At 42.0% G+C, this 21,698-nt stretch overlaps 2 protein-coding genes across 2 annotated transcripts in view; one reads left to right on the forward strand and one right to left on the reverse strand.

Annotated features, from left to right (window-relative positions):
- The window catches only part of CRYBG3 (beta-gamma crystallin domain containing 3), a 100,842-nt gene extending 82,284 nt beyond the window's left edge, over nucleotides 1-18,558 (forward strand). Inside the window, exons 17-21 of the mRNA XM_010005500.1 lie at nucleotides 7,308-7,447; nucleotides 13,828-13,951; nucleotides 16,111-16,269; nucleotides 16,858-17,017; nucleotides 18,430-18,558. Coding sequence (XP_010003802.1) covers nucleotides 7,308-7,447; nucleotides 13,828-13,951; nucleotides 16,111-16,269; nucleotides 16,858-17,017; nucleotides 18,430-18,518 — 672 coding nt within the window. The 3' untranslated portion in view covers nucleotides 18,519-18,558. The remainder of the gene's footprint in view (nucleotides 1-7,307; nucleotides 7,448-13,827; nucleotides 13,952-16,110; nucleotides 16,270-16,857; nucleotides 17,018-18,429) is intronic.
- A 2,654-nt stretch (nucleotides 18,559-21,212) lies between these two features.
- The window catches only part of MINA (MYC induced nuclear antigen), a 13,996-nt gene continuing 13,510 nt past the window's right edge, over nucleotides 21,213-21,698 (reverse strand). Inside the window, 1 exon segment of the mRNA XM_010005474.1 lies at nucleotides 21,213-21,487. Within this exon segment, the coding sequence (XP_010003776.1) occupies nucleotides 21,213-21,487 (275 nt within the window).

Below are 21,698 nucleotides of genomic sequence, written 5' to 3' on the forward strand. Positions count from 1 at the left end.
CTCTCAGTTCAGTTCCTCTCTCGCGAAGAGGAGCCCTTGTGTTCCCCAAAATGGAGGCACTAAACAGCATAAAATGCGGTTGAAGCACATCTGTTTCACAAGTAGCAGTGCCTTTCTCAGCCCCTAACATGCTGCATGTGCTGATGGCAGAGGACAGCTCAGGCTTTGTGTAGCACAGACGTGCTGGGATGCAGGCAGCAGTGAGGTGGGTCGGTGGTCAGAAGCAGCCGGAGCCAATTCTGTGCATTGTCTGCAAAGCACTGGTTTTGGAAAAGAGCCCTTTTTATTACAAGATGTTGCTGTTAGCTCATTCAAGACGGCAGCAAGCCTATTCCCAAGTGGAATTGTTGTATAGCTTTATTGAATTCAGTTGTGGCATTGGGAACCCCTTCCATTGTTCAGCTTTAAATACCAGCCCAATTTAAGACCTACGCATGTATCACGATAGCTCGTGTGTAAGAGGAAGGAGAACATTCAACCCCAACACCAAGTCCTCAATGTGCATTGTCTTCAGGTCTCCTTTAAGTAACATCTATTTGCTGCAAGGGTAACTGTTGGAAGGACTCTCACACAGCAGGAGAGCCATGTATTGCTTCAGTGTGTGAGGTTTCTGCATCCCAGATGTTGACTAGAAGTAGAATCTCATGTGTGGCACTGGCAGCGAGGGGGGAAATGCTTTTAGCAGTACAAAGGACTCATAAGGCTAGCTCATTACCAGCCTTTGAAAACAGTCCAAGTCCAATGACTGGTTTAGGTGTGGTCCAGATATGCGTTTCAAAAGTAGATTGTTTCAGTGAGTCCTCTGGGATAGGAGAAAAAATCAGCTGCACAAAATGGGGACATGGGGTTTGGGTATTCCCTTTCTGATTTGTGATACTGTAATGGTAAGTAACTGTATGTTGCTTTGATGTTGTACAGATGAGCGAAGGCCCAACTCTGGGCCTTTGCCTGCAGGATGTGTCAAAGAATGTAGATTCTTTGTGTGGGGTTAACTCCAAAGTAGCTGTGAACGATAGCAGTCAGCACAGGCCACTGACACCTGCTGAGCGTGCAGCTTGGCTGGGCATCCACCCTGATTTCTGCATTTGATCCTGAATCAGGATGCTCTTTCTGTTCCTGTCTGTTCTGGTAACTAAAAGGAATGTCAAGTAATGGTTTTGCTATTGCATGTAGCCAATACCCTCAATGAAACCCTGAGTTTTCACTTAAAATCTGTAACAGTTTTGAGGTGAATTTTGGATGTTGTCAGCTGCCACAAGATTTCTAGGCTTTCCATTTTGGAGGGAGAATTTGAGGATCAAAGTTACCTTTTTGTAGTACTCCTTGGAATGGACATGCTTTTGTGATCTGATGGAACAACACAGTAAAGTTGTTCGTTACAGTAAGGATCCCACTGTAAAGTGGGATTTTTGTGACTGAGGTAGCAGTAATGCCTTAATATCTATGAAGCAGGTAAGAAGAACATGTGCAAAAGGAAAGGATATAAGGGAATAGTTTGCTCTCTGGAAAATGCAGCTTTGATGCAAGGAAATTATATACAAACAAATATAGCAAATGTTCTAAATGGGGGGGGAAAAAACAGGATTTTTTAATTTTTGTTTTGTAAAATAAGTTTTTGAGATTTTAGTTGGGAAATTGCCAGAAACATTTAAGAACTTTACTACATAACAAAATGAAAATTCTCATTCAAAATAATTGGGTTTGTCCAATTACAATAGAAGAAACTCAAAACTTTCAGAGCAATGGAAAATTAATTCAGATAAGAAAAGAGACTCAGACTAGTGATTGTCTGATTTCTTCACTGTGATGATAGTATTTTAGGTTGGCTAGTTTTTGTTCTAACCTTTAACTCTAGGAGGGAAGTTTTATGGGTTCTTTGCTGAGAAGTAAAGTTGTCATCATTTAAGTACAACATGTTACCTCCACCCTCTCCGTACACACACTCCCCATTTCTCAAGAAATGAAAATTAACATGGTTGCAGTTTGGTTATTTCCTCATTTTATTATGCACTGGAGTCACAGAGGAATTAAACACATCTTTGCAACCAGTTTCCTCTACTGTTTGTTCAGGAAGTAGCAAAAAAATGAGGTAGGTTCATAAGGAGAGTAGGGAAGGGGTTCCTGTATTCCCAGGAACTTTTTTCCCATTTTGGCTTAATCTCTGAGGCATATAATACTCAAGCTAAATGTTTAGGAGATCCGATCTGTATTCTTTCTCTGCTGTTCTGTTTTGCTCAAATTCAGACTGGAGTGTTTTGTCCTTCTGGGAACTTTTAGGAAAGCTGTAGGTTAATGAGAGGATACAAAGAAGGAACAAAGCACATCTGACCTTGATAAGGAGATAGTAATGTCCTCTGTTTTTGGTATTCTGGGAGGAAAAATAGGGCTGCAATAACCATGTGTTAATCTAGATTGCATATTGAATAATGATGTGTTACATGGCCTCTTCCCTTCTGAAAAAGGGAATGCTTCTGAAAGACCAATGAGTCTTTCTAATGTACTATTTTATAGGTGGAGAAGATGTGCTAGAAAATATATCTCACAGGAATGTAGTTCTTTAATTGAACAAGAGTTTACATGACTTAACACAGGAAGGGTACACATCCTTTTAGTAGCGGTAGGAGCAATGGAACTAATGTAACTTGCCTCTAAGCATTTCCTTTCATCTAAAAATCCCAAAGCACTCTTTTAGAAACATGCCTTGATTAAATTTGCTGGAATTGTTTACAATATCCACTCTGCAGGCAGGTGAAAGCATAGCACAGGTTAAGAGCAGCTGCATTTGCTGCTGCAGTGCAGGTGTCTGTGCCTGTGTCAGCAAGGACTTCCCTTTTGCTTTGCCATGAATTCATGAGAAGGAAAGTGTGGGCCACTCACCTGGTGGCAAGAGAGAGCGGGTAGAGTCAGCTGGACCTTTTGTAGGGCCATAGTAGCATATTGGGGCATTTGCCCACTGCTCATTTCTTGAAGTGGTTACTCTTTTGGGATAGAAACCTTTACAAGAGGTTCTTACAAAGGGAAGTTCAGCTCTAGCGCTGCTTTTTCTCAGGCGTCTTGTTTTATTAAACTTCCTGTATTGTTTGGTGTGACTTGCATGGACAAGAGTATCCAGCATTGTTTCAGTAAGCAATTGGTTTTCCTTCTCAGATGCTAACTTCAGCCCTAAAGTTAAACCAGTTTCTAGTAACAAAAATGAGATCTGAGTTTTAGATTGTGCAACCTGTTTGTTGTTGATTATTTTTTTTAAGGCATTCCTTATTCTTGTTCTTATCAATCGTGATAGTTCCTGTATTTCTATGTTTAAGTTAAATACAGGTGTTAACTAATCTCCCCAGCATTCTTGTGAGGCAAATAATGAAATTGGATATGAAAATTAATCAGTTTTCCCAGGGCCAGGCAATGACTCATTTTGCAGAGCTGGGACTGGACACATGGGTGTTACCATCGTGCAGCTCCATGTTCCTCTCCCTCAGCCAGGCGCCCTTCCCACACTGAAGGCAGTAGCCAGGTGAGCGCAGCTTCAGTAAAGGCAGTTGTAAATGATGAGTTAGCCAAGAGTACTGATGAGTAGCCAAGTTACTGAAGAGTAAAGATTTTTCCAAGGTGGTGTAATTACAGCTGTGGAGCCTCCTCCAGTTAAGACTCTGGCAAATGCTGTTTGCATAACAACAGGTCAGCGGGGATGCGAAGTGGGGAAATGCACCAACCTGTGCTGTGACTGGGTTGCAGTCATGCTTTAGTCTGGCCCTGTGGATTTCTTTCTTCAGCTTTATTAGGCTTTCCTGTGAAAGTCTGCAAATTACAAGTTTGCAAAAAAAGAAAAGGTGCCAGGAAAAATGTTTTGGGGTATGCACTTCTCAAAAGGACTTTATTAGTAATAATTTTCACAAAATTCATAATGAAAAATTACCCATGTGTTATGTGTAGCTAAAGCTATAGTTGTTTTTATTATAAACTTGTGTGCAATTTGATTTCTTCACTTGGTTTTCAGTTGTAGTACCTTTTTGTCAGCTTCTTCGTGTCTGTGTACTCCTGTTATTCTGTGGGTGAAGCACCTAAAAATTACCTTGCAAACAAAGGGCATTTGAAAGAAAGCTCATCTTGCACTGATCTTTGATATCAAATACTTAAGGCTTGGATTGCATTTTTTCTCTGAATTGGTAAAGTATAAAATTCTGTTCTGAATTGGGAGAAATTTGTGGTGCACAGCTTCTCCCCATTAAAAAAGGGTGGAAGTCATTGAGGGCAAAGTCTGAGCATAGTTGAACTATGCAGGATTTTTAATGTGTTGATTTCCATGGTTTACTTTTCAGCCACTGAAACCACACTGTGGGGAGGGAAAAAGCTGTGTCGTTTTCATGGCATCACATGCTGTATTAGCCGTAGTCTACCACACCTGTTAAGTAAAGAATAGCCCTTTATTTAACTTCACAAGGCTGCTTGTATCTTGAAACGCTATGTAGATACCTTGACTACATTAAAACTCTTCAGATTTCTCTCTGGACACTGGCATTAAAAAACAAGTCAAGCAAAACCTCTTGAAAATGTATTGGTGCTGGCTTAAGCAAGGCCCTTAAGTTATTTAATACACAAAGATCAGGTTAAGTAATTCTTTTGTGCTTTGTCATTCATGCAGTTGGCAAGCTTTCCCCAAAGGATGGCATTTCAGGTATTTTCATGGAAATAACTATGGAAGGAAGCTAAGGTAATCCTGACCTAGACATGGGAATGACTTGCCAATCGTGGGTAAATGTAGGTGTCTTTAGCTCACCTTTTGAGATTGGGACCTGGGGTCCACCTAGAGCAACACCACAATCTGAGGTTGTCACCTCTTGTATTCTCTGCCAAGTTCCCTTCCTGTGGCTCTCAGCCCTGTTCCTCTCTGGCCTGTCAGGATTTGGCTGTGGTAGAAGAGAGCTGATCCTGTCAATCTCACACTTTTTCTATCCATGATGACTTCAGCCTGATAATGGGTGAAAATACACCTCAGCATTCTGCAAGGAGGGGTGGGAGCAAAGATGCCTTTGTAACAGCATAGCCTCAAAACTTTGTTTTTTTACTGTTGGTAGTTTCTATGGAGCTGTGAAAACAAAGTCAGAGAAAAAAGCCAGGCCAAGTCACTGCTGCCAGCTGTTGGTATAAAATGGTATATATAAAGTGAGTAATCAGCTCATTGCTCTATATATGGTTATGGAAATATGAGAGCTTCAATGTTTGAGACAGCAGCATGTTTTCTTTTTCTGTGCTTCATGTCTATGCCAGGATCAGTGGAGTCCTTCTAAGGTCTCACTGGAAAGGTGGTCACAGTCCTTGTGATCGGCTGTGTGCGTGGGAGATGGATGCAATGTCGGCTTCGTACCGACAGGCTGGGACTCTGTGCAACCTGACAGGGCTTTCTCAGGCCCGTGATGTTCCAACAGTCACAACCACATGAGAGCTAGATTTTTTAATTGACTCCACCAGTTTGCTGATTTCAGATTCCTGTTGGATTAATGGATATGGGGGATCGGATGACTTGTCCGTCTAGCACAGCATCCCTGTCTCTTCACATATTGAATATTGCAACAGCAGGATAAATAGTAGGCTTTGGTAACAATGTCTAATAACAAGGATGCCAAATTGTGTTTCCCATGCTTACTAATGCACTTGTGAAAATTTTCCCTGTTGGACCTGTTCAGGACGTGGCTTCTGGTCTCCACTCAGGTGTCAGGGGGCCAGGCTCTTACAAACTGGCGTGTGATGATATTGCCTTGCTGAGCAAAGCAACCTGAGAAGTAGCTGCCTGCTCTAGGTCTGCTGGTCTAGATTTCAATGTAAACCTTTAAACACTGTAAATCTTACCACCTCGTGCAGCAGAAGGCAAGTGGGAAGAACTGACATTCCAAAATCAAAACGTTATGGGCCTTAATTTCTTTTTGTTTCACAACATTACTTTTTAAGGCATGCAGTGGGCTTTAAAAATCTCTATGGGTGGATGATCCCAGGTTCTGTGAAATGTCCTAGCAAACTCCCTGTCTGTGCAGTGTTGCGTGACTTAACATTTTCCCTGCACTGATCAGCAGAGGAAAGCAATTTCTCCAAGGCAGGATTTGAACAACCAGCTACATGCCAAGTGTACTGAGTCAGTGCCAGTAAATTTGTAAGTCCTGAATCACCACAGAGCTCTTCAGAGACACTTCATTGCAATACATGTGCCTCTTCAAACATGAAAGTGAAGTTCTCTTAATTACTCAGTGCCTCTGTCAACATTAATTCAAGATTTTGTTTCATTCATTCCACCTGAGGCCATGTCTTTGCTGCAGAAGAAATCCTACCTTTTGCCTGGGCTGGCTATCTCAGGGTACCATCTCCTAAGAACAGGGTGACTTCCCTGGAGAGATTGCGAATTGAATCAGTTAATCAGACCTTTTCCCTCTTCCACTACCAACTACATCACGATAGAAACTGCAAGTGCTTATGATTTTGGTCACGATACTTCCCTTATGATTTTAGGTTAAAAATGCTAGAAAACTGTACAAGTGTTCTTTGTACTAAAGCACAGACTTGGTGTATTTAAATCTGTTCTCTTTGTGCTTTTCTGCTGATCCTACAGCTGTACCACATTTTCATGCAAACTGATCTTTTAATTTGCTTTCATAGGCAATCTCGCAACTGTAGAGAAGGACATGAAGTGAAAAATGTTTCCATTCTACATGAGATTGAAGGGGTTGCTAATTATGCTTTCTTCAGGATTGTCAGAAGAAAAATGGGGATGTCTATTAAAAACATTGAGAACTTTTAAGTTCTGACGTTTTCAATTTTTTTGAATTTATAGATCCCCAAGATTTTTCCAGTGAACCCCTACTAGTTGAAGTCTGTGGACAGTGGACTTGTGATTTGCCACGCTATTTTCTATGGGATCTGCAGATCACCATGAAAACTACTACTGTAACCTGTCCCATCAGTAAATAAACTGGATTTATGAAAAGGAAACAAGGCTCTGATGATACAGATACGATCAAAAAGAGATTTTTCAAATGCAAACAGAGGCCTTTCTGCATCTTGAAGCTACTCACTGTGTCTGGCCTGTGTCAGGGGGGCACTATATTCTGATGACAAAGCCACTGATAAATCCAGTATGTTTCAGCTCTGTGTGCTTTGTTGGTGGATGTACTTTTTGGTTTTTCCTTGCTGTTACATTTGCTGAGGGAGCATGATCTAACACAAAAGCATGTGAAAATTAAACTGCAGTGGTAAAAGTGTGCATAATACCTAACAGCAGAAGTTAGGCTGTTCCTAATAAAACTTGGCTTTTTTTTCTTTTCTAGGTTTTTGCTGAGCCCTCCATCAGTCTGTTTGCTCTGGAATGCTGCAAGGGCAGAGAGCTGCACTTCAGTGAACCCATCAATTCTGTTTTGAATGAGGACCTTCATTTTTACGCTCAGTCTGTGTGGGTGAGAAGTGGATTGTAAGTATGGAAGAAGTGTTCTTGTCAGATTTGCATTATAGAAGCTAATACTGAGCATACATTTTCTCCCGATTGCTGCCTTTTTTTCCTAGGATGTGTTTTACTTTCCAACTTTTGAGACAGTATAGACTCCTAAAAATTGGTTGAATGCTGGACCCACCTTTTGTATCAAGATCCAAAATGAACAAAAAATCAGAGGATGTGTTTCCCCCAAAAGAATTGTCTGTCCTTTTATCCCTATACAGTAACAAACAAGAGAGCCTATTGTTCAAGCCATCAACCAAAAGTAAATAAGTTTTGATTGCTGACTTACAAAGACAGGTAGAGTAAACTCAGACTGCCTTTATTACCTGGCTGTAAAATACCAGCTGTAAAGTGCAGTGATTTAACACAAACCACTGCAGTGGTTCAGGGAAGTACTGATCAGCTGCCAAAGAGGCAGCAGCTTCTGAGAGAAGCTTGGGACAGACCTGACCACTGAAACAGTGATTTGCTTCTGTTAGTAGTTTAACCCCCCTCCATGAGTGTGAATACACACCCAGGGTCTTTTGTGAAAACCAGTTTACACTTGCAGAAGTGACCTTCTAGCCTCTTCCACATCTTCCCCTATTCACCTTTTGGAGAAACCCTGAAGTGTTCTGCCTCAGCCAGGTTTTCAGCTGCCACATCAGCAGCAAATAACTTGCAAAGTCTCATCCTGCAACTGAGACTGACTGGAAGCTGTGGTTCTTCTAACGTTACACACAGTTCCTGTGTTTCTTTTTAACTTTTTCCTCACCTTTCTCACACAGACAAGGCAGTAATTTTCTTGGGAGTTCTTAAGGGATGACATAAAATCATGCAAAATATTAACTAATCAAGCAAGGATTAGTGTAGGCTTAGGTATATCTCTATTAAGAGACTTAAAATGAATTTTTCAAATGCATCTAGTCTGTTACCACCTAGAAGTCAAAACGCTTCTACAAATACCTGTGATTACACTGCTGAGCACTCCTCTGATTTTCTGAGGGTGGTACAGAAGCCAAACCTAACCTAGCTAATGTTCCAGAGCACTGTGGTGTGTTTTCTTTCAGAAATCTCACACAAAAGTTTTCTTGAAAGGTTGGTTAAGAATTGAACATCTTTTCTTTAAGAGCAGGCAGTGACAACTGACTTTAGCTGTGGGCCCATAGTGAGTATAAGCTTCCCCACAGAGCTTTGCTTATTCACTGTAAGTTCTAGTCCCTGATGTCTGGGCTCTTGCTTAACATACACAGTTATCATCTGCTGCTGTTGTCTTGAGGTGCCCCAGGTGAGAGTGGCAAGCACCTGCCCTTTGAGGCTGAGAACAGCACATACATGGTTTCTGAGATCTGTGCTAGTTCAGAGAAGTAAGGGTCACCTTTGGGAGGAACACCTGACTTACTTCTGGTGGAAGTGTGTAAACCTTCATATCTCTGTGGAGGTGTTACTAAAGTGTCCCCTGTTGGGGAACTTCTCTATATGAGCTGTCTCTGTCCTCCCGTCAGGAATGTGGAAGTGGAAATTAATCACTTTGTCCATGCAAAGATAACTTCATTCTGTAAGTGATAGAGGAACCAATAAGGAGAGGTGCTGTGCTGGACCTTGTTCTTGCCCTCAAGAATGGGCTGGTTGGGAATGTGAAGCTAAAGGGCAGCCTTGGCTGCAGGGACCAAGAAATGGTGGAGTTCAAGATCCTTAGGGCAGCAAGGAGGGTGCACAGCAAGTTTTCTACCCTGGACTTAGGAGAGCAGACTTGCAAGCAGGTCAGGGACCTGCTTGGTAGAGCACCATGGGATAAAGACCTGGAGGAATGAGGAGCCCAAGGAAGCTAGTCACTATACAAGGATAGTGACTTGGAGCCTCCTCCAAGCTCAGGAGTGATGCAGCCCAACAGAGAGGAATCAGGCAAAAACACCAGGAGGCCTGTGTGGATGAACAAGAAGTTCCTGGACAAATGAAAAGACTAAAAGGAAGCCTGCAGAGGTGGAAGCAAGGACAGCAAGATAGCCTGGGAGGAGTGCAGTGAAATTGTCTGAGCAGCCAGGGATCAGATTAGGGAAGCTAAAGCCCTGACAGAATTAAATATGGCCAGGGACATCAAAGTTAACAAGAAGAGCTTCTAGAGGTATGTCAGTGATAAAAGAAAGCCTAGGAAAAATGTGGGCCCTCTCTGGAAGGAAATGGGAGACCTGGTTACTTGGGATATGGAGAAGGTTGAGGTACTCAGTGACTTTTTTGCCTCAGTCTTCACCAGCAGGTGCTCAAGTGACACTGCCCAAGTCACAGAAGGCAAAGGCAGGATCTGGGAGAATGAGAAACCAACAAAGTAGGGTCAGATCAGGTTCAAGACAATCTAAGGAACCTGAAGGTGCACAAGTCTATGGGACCTGATAAGTTTAATCTGCAGTGCCTGAGGGGACTGGCAGATGAAATTGCTAAGCCACTATCCATCATATTTGTGAAGTCATAGCAGTCCAGTGACATTCCCACTAACTGGAAAAGTGACACAACCCCCTTTTTAACAAGAGAAGAAAGATCCAGGGAACTACAGGTCAGTCAGCCTCACCTCTGTGCCTGGCAAGATCATGGAGCAGATCCCTCTGAAGACTCTGCTGAGGCATGTGGAAAATAAAATGATAATTGATAACAGAAACATGGCTTCACTAAGGGCATGTCATGCCTGACAAATTTGGTGGCCTTTTAGAACAAGAAAACAGCATTGGTGGATAAGGGAAGAGCAACTGGTGTCATCTACCTGATTTGTGCAAAGCATTTGACACGGTCCCACTTGGCGTCCTTGTCTCTTAAGTTGGAGAGACATAGACTTGACAGATGGACTTGGTGGATAAGAAATTGACTGGATGGTTGCACTCAGAGTTGTGGTCAGCAGCTTCATGTCCAAGTGAAGATCAGTGACAAGTGGCATTCCTCAGGGATTGGTACTGGGACCAGGGCTGTTTAACATCTTTGTTGGATAAACAGTGAAATTGAGTGCATTCTCAGCACGTTTGCTGGTGACACCAAAGTGTGTGGTGGGGTTGACATACTGGAGGGGAGGGACACCATGCCAAGGGACCTTGGCAGGACTTAGAGGTGGGTCCATGCCAACTCACGAAGTTCAACAAGGCCAAGTCCAAGGTCCTGTGCATGGATCAGGGAAATCCCAAGAACAAACACAGGTTGAATGGAGAATGGATTGAGAACAGCCCTGAGGAAAAGGATTTGGGTGTGTTGGTTGATGAGAAGCTCAACATGAGCTGGCAATGTGTGCTTTCAGACCAGAAAGCCAGCAGCATCCTGGGCTGCATCAAAAGAAGTGTGGCCAGCAGGTGAAGGGAGGTGATTCTGCCCCTCTGCTCTGCTCTCGTGAGAATCCCCCTGGAGTACTGTGTCCAGTTCTGGAGCCCCCAACGTAAGAAGGACATCCAGCTGTTTGGATCAAGTCCAGAGGAGGGCCACAAAGATAATCAGAAGGCTGGAGCACCTCTCCTGGTGAGGACAGGCTGAGAGAGTTGGGGCTGTTCTTGCCTGCAGAAGAGAAGGCTCCCAGGGGACCTTATAGTGGCCTTCTGTGATCTGAAGGAGCTACAGAAAAGCTGGGGATGGACTTTTTACCAAGGCATGTAGAAATAGGACAAGGGGTAATAGCTCTAAGCTGGAAGAGGGGAGTTTTAGGTTAGACATAAGGAACAAATTATTTAGTGTGAGGGTGGTGAGACACTGGAGCAGGTTGCCCAGGGAAGTTGTGCCTGTCTCCTCACTGGCAGTGTTCAAGACCAGGTTGGATGGGTCTTTGAGCAACCTGGTCTAGTGGAGGGTGTCCCTGGCAGGAGAGTTGGAACTAGGTTATCTTCAAAGTCCCTTCCAACCTAAACTATTATTCTATGCAGTTGGCTATAAGGAAAGTGATGGCTTTGGGACGACATAGTAGAAAAGCATGGGAGAGTGAGGGCAACAGTCCAGCTCCTTCCCCATCTTCCTGTTAACTTCCAAGCATCCCAGCCAGGTTAGCTGGTTCTCTCTCTCTAGGAAGGGTCAAGGCAGAATAGCTGGGCTTTCTCTGAGCTTCTTGTGGCGCTGTTGTCCCCAAAGCAGGGTCCATCACCCAGTGTGCAGGAAGCCAATCCACACACAGAGTAGAGATACTTGCTTTAATAGCCAGTTCTGCACAGAAAAGAGAGCAAGGTGGTATTCCATAAAGCTAACTCAGCTTCCTGAAAATGAGTTACTTTCATAAACAGAAACATGCATAAATTACATTCTATCACATGCGTATGTGATTGGTTGACCAGTTCTTTGCTTCCATTTGAAGTGACAGTGCTTAAAAGTTTTGCTACGCATCCTCAGAGAGTAGGGGGCTTTTGGTTAGTAGGGGTCCCTCTAGCCTATGTGTGGGTATTTTAGTATGCTAATAGTATATTAATATGCTAGTGATCTGTTGATACAGTGAGGAGAATTAGTCAGTGTTTTCATCTAGTGCTTAAAGCTATAACCAAGATAAGTTGTGGGGACTACTCCCTTCCATCTCTTTATCTGTCTTGCAAGCTGGTTTCTCAAGGATGGGCTGTTGACTGCTATAGATTTAGGTTTATTTCTAATTCTTGCTGTTCCAGTGTTGTCTAAGCTCTGTTTTTATTCTACATGTCTCTTTGTTCTCTCTTACGTAATTAAAAATAAATAAATAAAATAAATTTACTTACTTCAATTAATAACATCAATGCTGCCCAGGAAACAGCCTTCCACAGCCTGTTCCAAACTATGGATTGGTAGCCTAAGGGTCAAGGGTGCAGGTGATTGTGAGGAGTGTGTGGGATGCCTAGAGGGATCCTCCTCCTCTGATCAGAAGTTTAGGAAGGTGGATTTAGAGGTTTTTTGACTCCTTGCCCCAAAGCACACTGTCAGCTTTAGATAAATTACAAAGATTTATGTATATATACCAGTGGCATCTTACTGCCATGCTTAGGTGTAAGAATCCTTCCCGAGCCAAATGACCACCTCAGTGAGAAAAAGCACAAGTCTGGACCGTGGGTTGACAAAGGGAGTTGGGGAGTTGAGCTACTCCAAGGTGTGAGAAAGATGGCCCAGTGGTGGGTGCTGGTCTGTGTGAGAGCTGAGATAAGTTTTGTCTGTGCCACCAAAAGCCAGAAGGCCAACCTGGCTTCATATGGTTATTACCATGACAGTCCTTCATCTTTTCATTTCCTATAAATGTCTGCTTTGAAACTGCATTTTGAATGAGACTCTTTGATGCCTGAAGAACAAAGTTAAGAGTGAAGTCTCAGTGACTTTGACAGGAAGCATCACAAGAAAAAAGTCAGGAATGTGTAGACGTGTAAGGAACACCCAGTGGTGGTCAGGCTGCTCAGAGTACCTGTTAGTCAGGAGGCATGTGGCTTGTTTGAAGGAACAGTGGTACAGCCTCATTAGCAGGCAGCTCAGAGCTGGCACAGTTTGGCCTCCATGGAGTCCTGAGCAGGGCTGGCCAGCAGTTCCTCCAAATCCTGTGCAATGGGGAAAAGTAAATTTCAGGTGCTGTGAGCACTGTCAGCGGATGTTTTCTCTCCGAGTGCAACCATCCCTTGTGTTCTTGGCAGCTGACCTGTAGAACAGGTAATGTGGGGAAGCCAATATTTGCTTTGTGTTCAGCTGAGTGAATGAGTCAAGCATTTAGGGTTCAGTGTCTGCACAATAATGTCCTATTGATACTGACAAAACCGATCTGTGATCCTGAGGCTGCCTTTGTAAGCAGCAACATAGTATTTACGGAGCAGATGCCTCGATAACAAGGGATCTGTATGTGCCAGTGCTGCAGCTGTGTTAAAGGATTCAGCCATGTCCATGGCTCAGACACATCCCCTACAGGAAAATCTGCTGCAGCAACTTACAGGTTTTGGAGTAAATTTTTTTATGTGTCTTCAGACAATTGGAATAGCTATAAAAAGCTTTAACTGCAACAAAAGAAATAATTGGACAAGGGCCTCTCCTAATTAATATGAATAACCAGGCAAAGCTGTAAGTAGTACAGTCTGGTGTGCAAATTCCTAGTTTCCTAACTCATGCCCACTGAAACTTGCATTATTCCCATCTGGGTTCATGGAGTTTCTTCTATTTGTGGGAAAGAAAACTGGGGTGGGGGAAGGGGAAGAATGGAGTTCACAAGTCTCAGGCAGACAAACAGAAAACAGATCTTAATTTAGACAGAAAGCAGTTAAACCACTGAAATGGATGGCATTTTGTGGCACAGTAATAGAGATTTGGTACTAGAGCACTGTGGTGAGGTCTGGGGGCTTTAAAGAGCCCAGGGCTGAACACAAACCTGTAGTTTAGTTATGCTCTGGTTAACACATCATCTTTCATGTTCTCTTTTCTGTATCCAGGTGGATTGCATATGAGGGATGTAACTTTTTAGGAAAGCAGATTCTGCTGGAGCCCAGTGAGATTCCAAACTGGAATGAACATAGTGGCTGGAAAGTAATTGGCTCCCTTCGTCCTATGAAGCAGGTACTGTAATTGCATGAGGACAAATTCTTTTTTCGGACAAGGATTGTGCACAAGTATCAGCTCTAGCACTAATAATGGTAGGCTTTGTACTCTTTAAATCAGGCCAAATTATGACCTACTGGAAGATTATTGAAGCAGAAAATTCCTTCAGTGGCAGTTACCGAGATCTATATTAGGCTTCTAAAGGGAAATAATTCCTAGTTTCTTGGAGCCAAGTTTTGTTTTTCTGAATAGCTCATTAGCATGTTCTGTAGATGCTCTATTTTTACATTTACAGTAATAATGAGAAAAGCAGTTCTATATTGGCTTGTTTTATAATTCATGTAAATGGAATCAATAGCAAATTTTTCTGTGCTGCAGCTTAGATTTCCAAAAGAAGAGAAGTTTATGCAGTCTCACTTGGTTTTCCCTCTCTGCTTCACCCCAAATAATGCCAATTCAGCCTCGTTCAAAGATTCGGGTCTTGAAACCACAGAGTTCTTAGGAGCTTTGCAAAAGGTAGGTAGAGAAGCAAGACCCTCATTCAAGGAAAAGAAGGTGCAGTTCTGCTTCTCTGCCTTTCCAAGATGCAGCTGGTAGTCAGTGACACACATAAGCTCCAAACCACTCAAAGCACATGTTGCTGCATGCCCAGTCATGCAGCTGTGGGAGAGCAGCATCATGGGGAGACAGGGAAAGAACAGGGAAGTGTGGCAGAGAACATGAGCAGTAACTGCTGGAGAAGTTTTCGTTAGCTCTGGTTCACAAAGCAAAACTGGTTTCTACTTAGTGACAAATGCTGCTTTTTAGCACTAGATTCAACAGGGGAAGTGTTGCAATGAACAAAAATAATTAGCATTAGATATGCATTATCTGCTCCCCCTGCCTTTGCAGAAGTAAAGGATTTTTTTTTTCTACATCCCCAGTGACTTGTTGTCTAATAATCTGACAGCTCTCTGGAATTCTTTGGAAGCTATAACTACCAGAGGATCCAATTTAGGCTGATTTTGCAAATAATATTGAAAACAATTTGAGCTGATCTTATAACACTTTTTCTGAATAGCTTTTGTATTTGGCAGCATCCTTTTTTACAGTGCAACAGTGAGTTGTGTTACAAGGCCCATTTCAGCTACTTTGCTGGGACTTTTGGTATTTGAAGTTTGTGTGAATATTTTAAGTCCTGCAAATTGAAAGCTTCCTTGAGCTTGTGCAGTCAGCTGCCTGTGCTTGACAGTTCTGTGGGTATATTTGGTGTTTTTTCACCTTTTTTTTAGGACTGGAGTAATACTATATATATATATTTCTTCCTTTCTTTCTCCATTACAAATTAAAGAGGCAGTCAAGTCTGCCAGTGTAACAGTGCAAGAAAAAGCAAAACATTTGAAAGTCAGGCAAGATGAGACATAACTTTGTTCAGTGACTTTGTAGTAAAATGCCTTCCTTGTAAATAACAACTGTACACTATACTCAATAGTACAGGTAAAGTTTATGGATATTTGGTGGGAAAGAGGCTTTATTGTCTCCACCTTAGGGTTTGTTTCAACATGGAAAAACAGGAGGTTCAAAGCTCCTGGAAGAAAACACTGTGATTGACCTGGGGGTTCTGCAGTATAAAGCTGCTCTTTATACTGCTCTTCAGTTGTGCCAGAATCAGTTAATAAGAAGAGCTGGAACCCTGTACTAGCCCTAAAGAATCTCGTGATTTTTTAAGTCAACTGTGTAAAAAGGGCTGCCAGATCAGTACCCTGTTTGGCATGTATGTTCAAAAGCAATGGTGTAATTTCTCTACCATGTCTTTCAGTTAATGGAGGCTGAAGTTGCTGGATATGGGATTCACTAAGTCTTGTATCCTGAGAATAAAAAGCTTGTGGAGTTACAGCCCACTTACTGATGTTGGACTGAGTGAAATGTGCTGAACTAGAGATATTTGTGTATCAAAGGAATTAGTTCTATAAACATCCATTTAAAAGAAAAAAATCTCTCTGCCACTGCTGCTTACAGCTGTCCCATCTGCCTGTGGAAAACACGGCTGCCTTTCCTACGCATTTATTTCCAACAAAAACTAATTCAGCATCCTCATCTGAAACTGGAAATAGAACATACGCTTCAGAAAGCTGATGTCAGATAGAGAGTAGGCTTTCTCACATGGATGTTCCTCACCTTCCTTCCCACTCTTTCAGCCAGCAGTGTACCTCAGAGTGAAGAACCGAGCCCAAGGTAAATACCTGACGGTGGCTGGAAGCCTTGGAGATATAAGGGCAGCATCAGTGTGTGTGTCCCCATACAGTGGCAAGAGTAGCCAGATCTGGCACTACTCTCATGGACTCTTCAAATCCAAGGTGTGTTTACAGATGCTGGAAGTGGGTGGGTTGCGTCACCTGCTATCATTTCACCTTCAATTCTTGCTTTTACTCTTAGCCAGCATTAACACCAGGATAGCTGTTGGCCTCTCCTGTGCATCTCAAACCAAGACTCCTACTATTTATAGACAGATTTGATACATCTGCTTTGGCAAGCTGGACTACTTTTCACATCTGTCTAAAGGGACTGATGTTCCTGGAAGTAGGAACCTGGTCTTTTCTAAAGTTGCAAGTTCAAGTTTATTATCTCCAAAGAGTTAATAATTTCTCTGAAAAGCAGTATGTGAAGAAAGGCTGTATGTTTTTTTGTGTGTTAATGCTGCCCTTGACAGCCTGTTGTTAATATAAAAAGCTGGCAGTTAACATAAGAAACTCCTGAAGTAACAAAGACCACTACCTTTGATCAAGCAGCTGGTCAGTTGCTGGCTAGTGCATTCCCAACTTGCTTGCCAGGCTTGCTACCAACTCTAGTATGGTCACTGATACGCTCAGTGCTTGAAACAGAAACAAGGCAGTCACAAAACCAAGGCTTTGTAGCTGGATCTCACTTCTCTTCTTGTTCCGTAGGCTAACAATGCCTGTCTGGATGTCATTGGTGGCAGAGATGTGCCAGGGGCCAAAGTAGCACTCTGGACAGAACATGGGAAGGACAGACAAAAGTGGAGGCTCAATGAGGATGGAACCATCAGTTCATACCTCAGTGACCAACTGGTGCTTGATATTAAAGGTAATTAAAGAAAAAAAACAATCAAGTAGCCCTCACATGCATTTTTCAATTTATTCCAGCTCTTTTCGTATTTAAGGCTAAATACTGAATCCTGTGTTTCCTGTTAGGTTTATGCCCAGTTACTTGCCAGTGAGACAAGAAACAGTGGGGTGGGTGGGGACCTTACTCTTTTGATCCTGGAGGTTTATTTTAATCAGATCAGCTGTTCTACTTGGGGGAGTTCACTAGAGCTGATGGCCAGAAATGCAAGCTAGAGGACAAAACGGTGAAGGAAGAGCAACCATGGAGTAAGTGTGGCTCAAAAAGAGAGAAGTGCTCACTCCTTATGTTTTCAGGGTGGTTAAAATTGTCATTGCTCAAGACCTAGTCCTTCTAATTATCCATCTTGGTGTAACTACCACATTGGAGCATGCCTGTCCCACACACACGCCCTGCTGCTGGCGCTAGGGTTTTTTCCCCTAGGGAAAAGTAGTGGGGCAATGACTGCAGTGCCTGGTTATGAGGCTGGGGGCTCTATATGGTGCACTCTTCTCAGATGAAGGTTCTAAGTAAATGAATTGATAGTCAATAACCCTGCAGGGCTTACAGACCAAGGTAAGGGCACATCCCACAGATGAAGTCATCAACCTTTTCAATGCCTGTCCTGCTGGCCATTATGCATCTGACCTCTGCAGCTCAAACTTAACTGATGAGTTCTCTCTCAGCCCTGTGATGCTGAAACTACTAGAGCATTCCTGGCTTCCAGAACTAAGGAGTGTAGCCACCATTACTAATTCATAAATACCTACTACAAAGCATAATAGGTGAATGCAACTGGTGATATAGGAATGGTAGTTCTTCAGTATCAGAAAGCTGTACTGCCTAGGTTACTGTGAGATACAATGGTGAAGGCTGGGGTGGCAATATACCACTTGATAGGTCCTCAGAACACTTCTTTTAGTGGATTTTTATTTATGGTATGATAAAAAATGCACTGTTGTTTCTATGCTACCTGTATTCAAAGGAGAGAAAATTTATTTTAAGGACTTCCTAAGTTTGTGGTTTAAATGGATACACCACACCAAATAACCTCACAGGTGTCTGTGAATCTGGGTATTTCTACTGCAGCAGTATGTACCTTAAAAGGCCAGGCACACAGCAGGAGCTCAGGATCTGCCAAAAGCAAAATCTCCCCGGATGCTGTTTCTGTGCATAAAGGTACATTTGAGACTCCAGAATACTCTGCTTCCTAACTAATGGAGCTTCTCAGGGCCCAAGTTGACAAGCAACTCTTTGAAAGAGATACCAGTCCCCAACCCAGTGAAATTCTTTTTAAGCAAGTTTTCCTACTTAGTCACACTTTTCCAAGGTTATGCATAGACTTTTCTGAGCAGTTAATCTAAAAATGTTTTCTTCATGATTTTGTTTTTAAGGAGGGAATTACTATGACAAGAATCACATCATTATGAATCAGCCAGTGGATGACAAACATTCACAAAAATGGGATATTGAAATATTGTAAAACCCACCACATATGAATCTTATGTGACTTATTAACACCTTGAGGGGAAAAAAAAAAACTATGAAGTCACACACCACTGGAACCTTAAGCAGCACCTCCTCTCTACTTTCCTTCATACCAAGCACCAACTCCTGAAGCAACTGAATTTTGCACAAATGTGGAAGGTGAGAGGTTGATGGACTATATTTCTGCAGGGAAGCTGATTCTGTAGAGGTCACTCCTATGAAAGTCTTCTGATGTAGTAAAAGTAAATGCAAAAGACTGTGTTTAAGTTTTGCAGGATATGAACTGCAAGAGATATGAAGATATGAAGAGATTTGAAAAGGTCTTTAGAAATGTTTTTATTTTCCTCTCAAAAACTGATGGGAGCTCACTGAAGAATGAATGCACTAATGAGCTTGAAGGAGGTGGAGTTGGACTTTCATGTCCCAAGTGAAACTGTGTAGGCTGCAAGTGATCCTGAAGCTCAGATCATATCTCTTGCTAAAATGCAATTTATTTTGTTCATAAAGACAACTTTGAACTGGAATTACCAGCTCAGCATGTGTAATGGAGCAGTAGAGAAAGCCTGACTTTTACTGCCGTAATGCTACTGGTAGGCCCTTGCAATTCTTGTAACTACCAAATTTCCAGATTCAGGAACTGATTTTGCTGACCATGTCCTGTTTCCAACCTGTGAAATTGTGAGTTGTCAGTGAAGGTCACCTTTAACACAGACCCATATGTGCATGTATCACAATAGAATAAACGGTCTTGGGTCAGGCTAAATTTCTACAAGGGCTGGCTGCAATTAGAGCAGTAACAATTTTAACTCTAATATTTTCTCTTCATGTATATAGATTAATTTAATACAATGTAATTTGGTCTTGAAACCATGTCTTCCTTCAGAAAATAATTGACCCAGTGTGTATTTTCAAAGGTGCTAGCAGCCTGCATTTCAATGCTTCCTTAATCTTACAAGAACAGCATAGGTGCATGTTACAGTTACCATGGCTCATCAACAGCATGTACATATTATCCCAAAGGGTAAGGACTTAGACTAATGGTCCAGACCTTGGCATGCTGGTGCTTTCCTCAAGTTCAGCACTAAGCAACCAGCCTCCTACACACCACTTGAGAGACAGAGCCACATACCTTGCAGGACTGCAGTTGTTGCAGGTTCGAAAAGCAGGTTCCTCACTCAACACTGACAAATATAGCAGGAAAGGCAGACAGGCTGTGAGGCTGTCAACACCTGAGGTGGAAGCAAGGTCCCTTAGATCACTGGTAACTTTATTTCAGTGTCACTAAATTAATCAACTTCATTGAATATGTAATTTTTTTCCCTTATTTGTATATTCAGGGTATGTATTTCTAGAACTATTTAAAAAGTTTGTTAGCTAAAGATGGATATTTGTTTCCAAAAGCTGTAACTATTCTGGTTGTGCATTCAGGCAGGATCTATCTCCATCGAATAAAACCACAGAACCTTAAATTTGCCACAGAAATGAAATATATGGATGTCTATTTTTGTATGAAATGGAGTTCTATACAGTACTATTTAATTTTTAAAAAAGCTATCTACTTGCACTTACTATTTTACATTCTAAAGTTATCCTAAATCTGCTCTTTGAGTAACATCTTCAAATATATGTATATATTTTTGCAGCTAAAGCACTTGTTTAGCTTTTTTAATGTAAATCAGTGTATCAAGTATTCTACATGTGACCTGCTTCCCATATGAAAGCTGAAAAGCCTGTGTAAAAAGTTCTAGTCTTTAAAACCAAGAATGACTAAATCATATTGGGAGTGTCATTGTTACATAAAGTAAAGCAGGCTTTTGTATTTAAATGATCTTGAATGTAAAATGCTAAGCATGTATATTTTAATTGTATAAAACTTTTTTTTAGGAGAAACACTGTGCTTGGTGGTCTCTTTTTAAACTGAATGGGACAGCAGCTCTTCACATGTCAGGCACATTCCTTTAATGTATTTCCTCTCAAATGGACAAAGAAGGGTCAAGTATATATCAAATACATGACTGTTGTTAAATTAGTTTGTGTGATGTTCAAGTATTAAAATAACTGCACTACTCCCATCAAAGCAGGTGAGCATTGAAGACCCAGCTTCCAGTTAAAGGTTGGGGTTACTTCCACATTAAATTAGTGCTGGGGGAGGCAGCAGTTAAGTACTATTGTTTGTTTACTCCAGAGGTGGCAGCATCTGAGAGGAAAGGGGTTTTTCCTGGGCAAAGTCTTACCATGTACATAGCTCTCTCGGGGCAAACAAACAGGAGAAATGGATTTTTTTTCTTGCTGGTGAATCTTACAAATGAAAAAAAATGGATTACTTTTTTTGCCCAAGGTCCTGGAACCTGCTCCATTTGTACCTTTAGATGTCCTCCATGCCAGGACATACGTACAGGGGAATACCACAGCACTGGTGTGCCCAGGAGTGATGTCATCCACCCAAAGAGAGGGAGATTTGGCTCACTGGACAATATACAGCTTACCTGTTTTTCCCAATTCCCATTCTCCCAAAATAATGAAAGTAAGTTTTGGTACCAGAAAGTAGCAAAGTACATATATTGCAATGCTTCGTTAGATAGCAATACAAACCAAAGGCTGGATAGATAAAAAATTTAATAAGAGAAAGGCTTAGAGCTTCTTGATGGTCAGAAATACTACTTCCAGGAGCAGCTCATTCACAAAAGCATCAAATAACTTCAATTAGACATTCACTCCACAGTGACAAGGCAAGGTTTTCTTTATCTTCATCTGAGAGAAGGTTAAGCTCTTTAACATTAATAGTGCCACTACTCCAAATCTGCTTCAGTGCATCCAAGTATGACAAAGGGAACCGCAGTCCATGTGTCTGCTGGGGGGAGGAAAAAAACCAAAACACTAAAAATCCTTTGGCAAAGTGCAGCATCCTTTATGACACAATAGGGTGTGTACTGATCAGCAGGTATGTCCTACTTTCCCACACCACTCTGGTTTTTCTGAGACCCTTCTCCAAAAGATACAGTATCATCCTGCTGCTTTTCTTAAGAGAGGTCAGCTATTTTTCTGTTAAGTGGTCTAGCACATTCTATGAGGTAGGGAGGGCTTAAGGTGTGTGCCTGCCTTATGTGATGTCCACACTGAAAAAAGAAGTAACTTTAGATTTACACTCCTGCCTAACCCTGCCCATCATGTATTA

This window comes from Chaetura pelagica, unplaced genomic scaffold (genome assembly GCF_000747805.2).
Source record: "Chaetura pelagica isolate M959 unplaced genomic scaffold, ChaPel_1.0 scaffold39, whole genome shotgun sequence".
NCBI classification, from domain to species: domain Eukaryota; kingdom Metazoa; phylum Chordata; class Aves; order Apodiformes; family Apodidae; genus Chaetura; species Chaetura pelagica.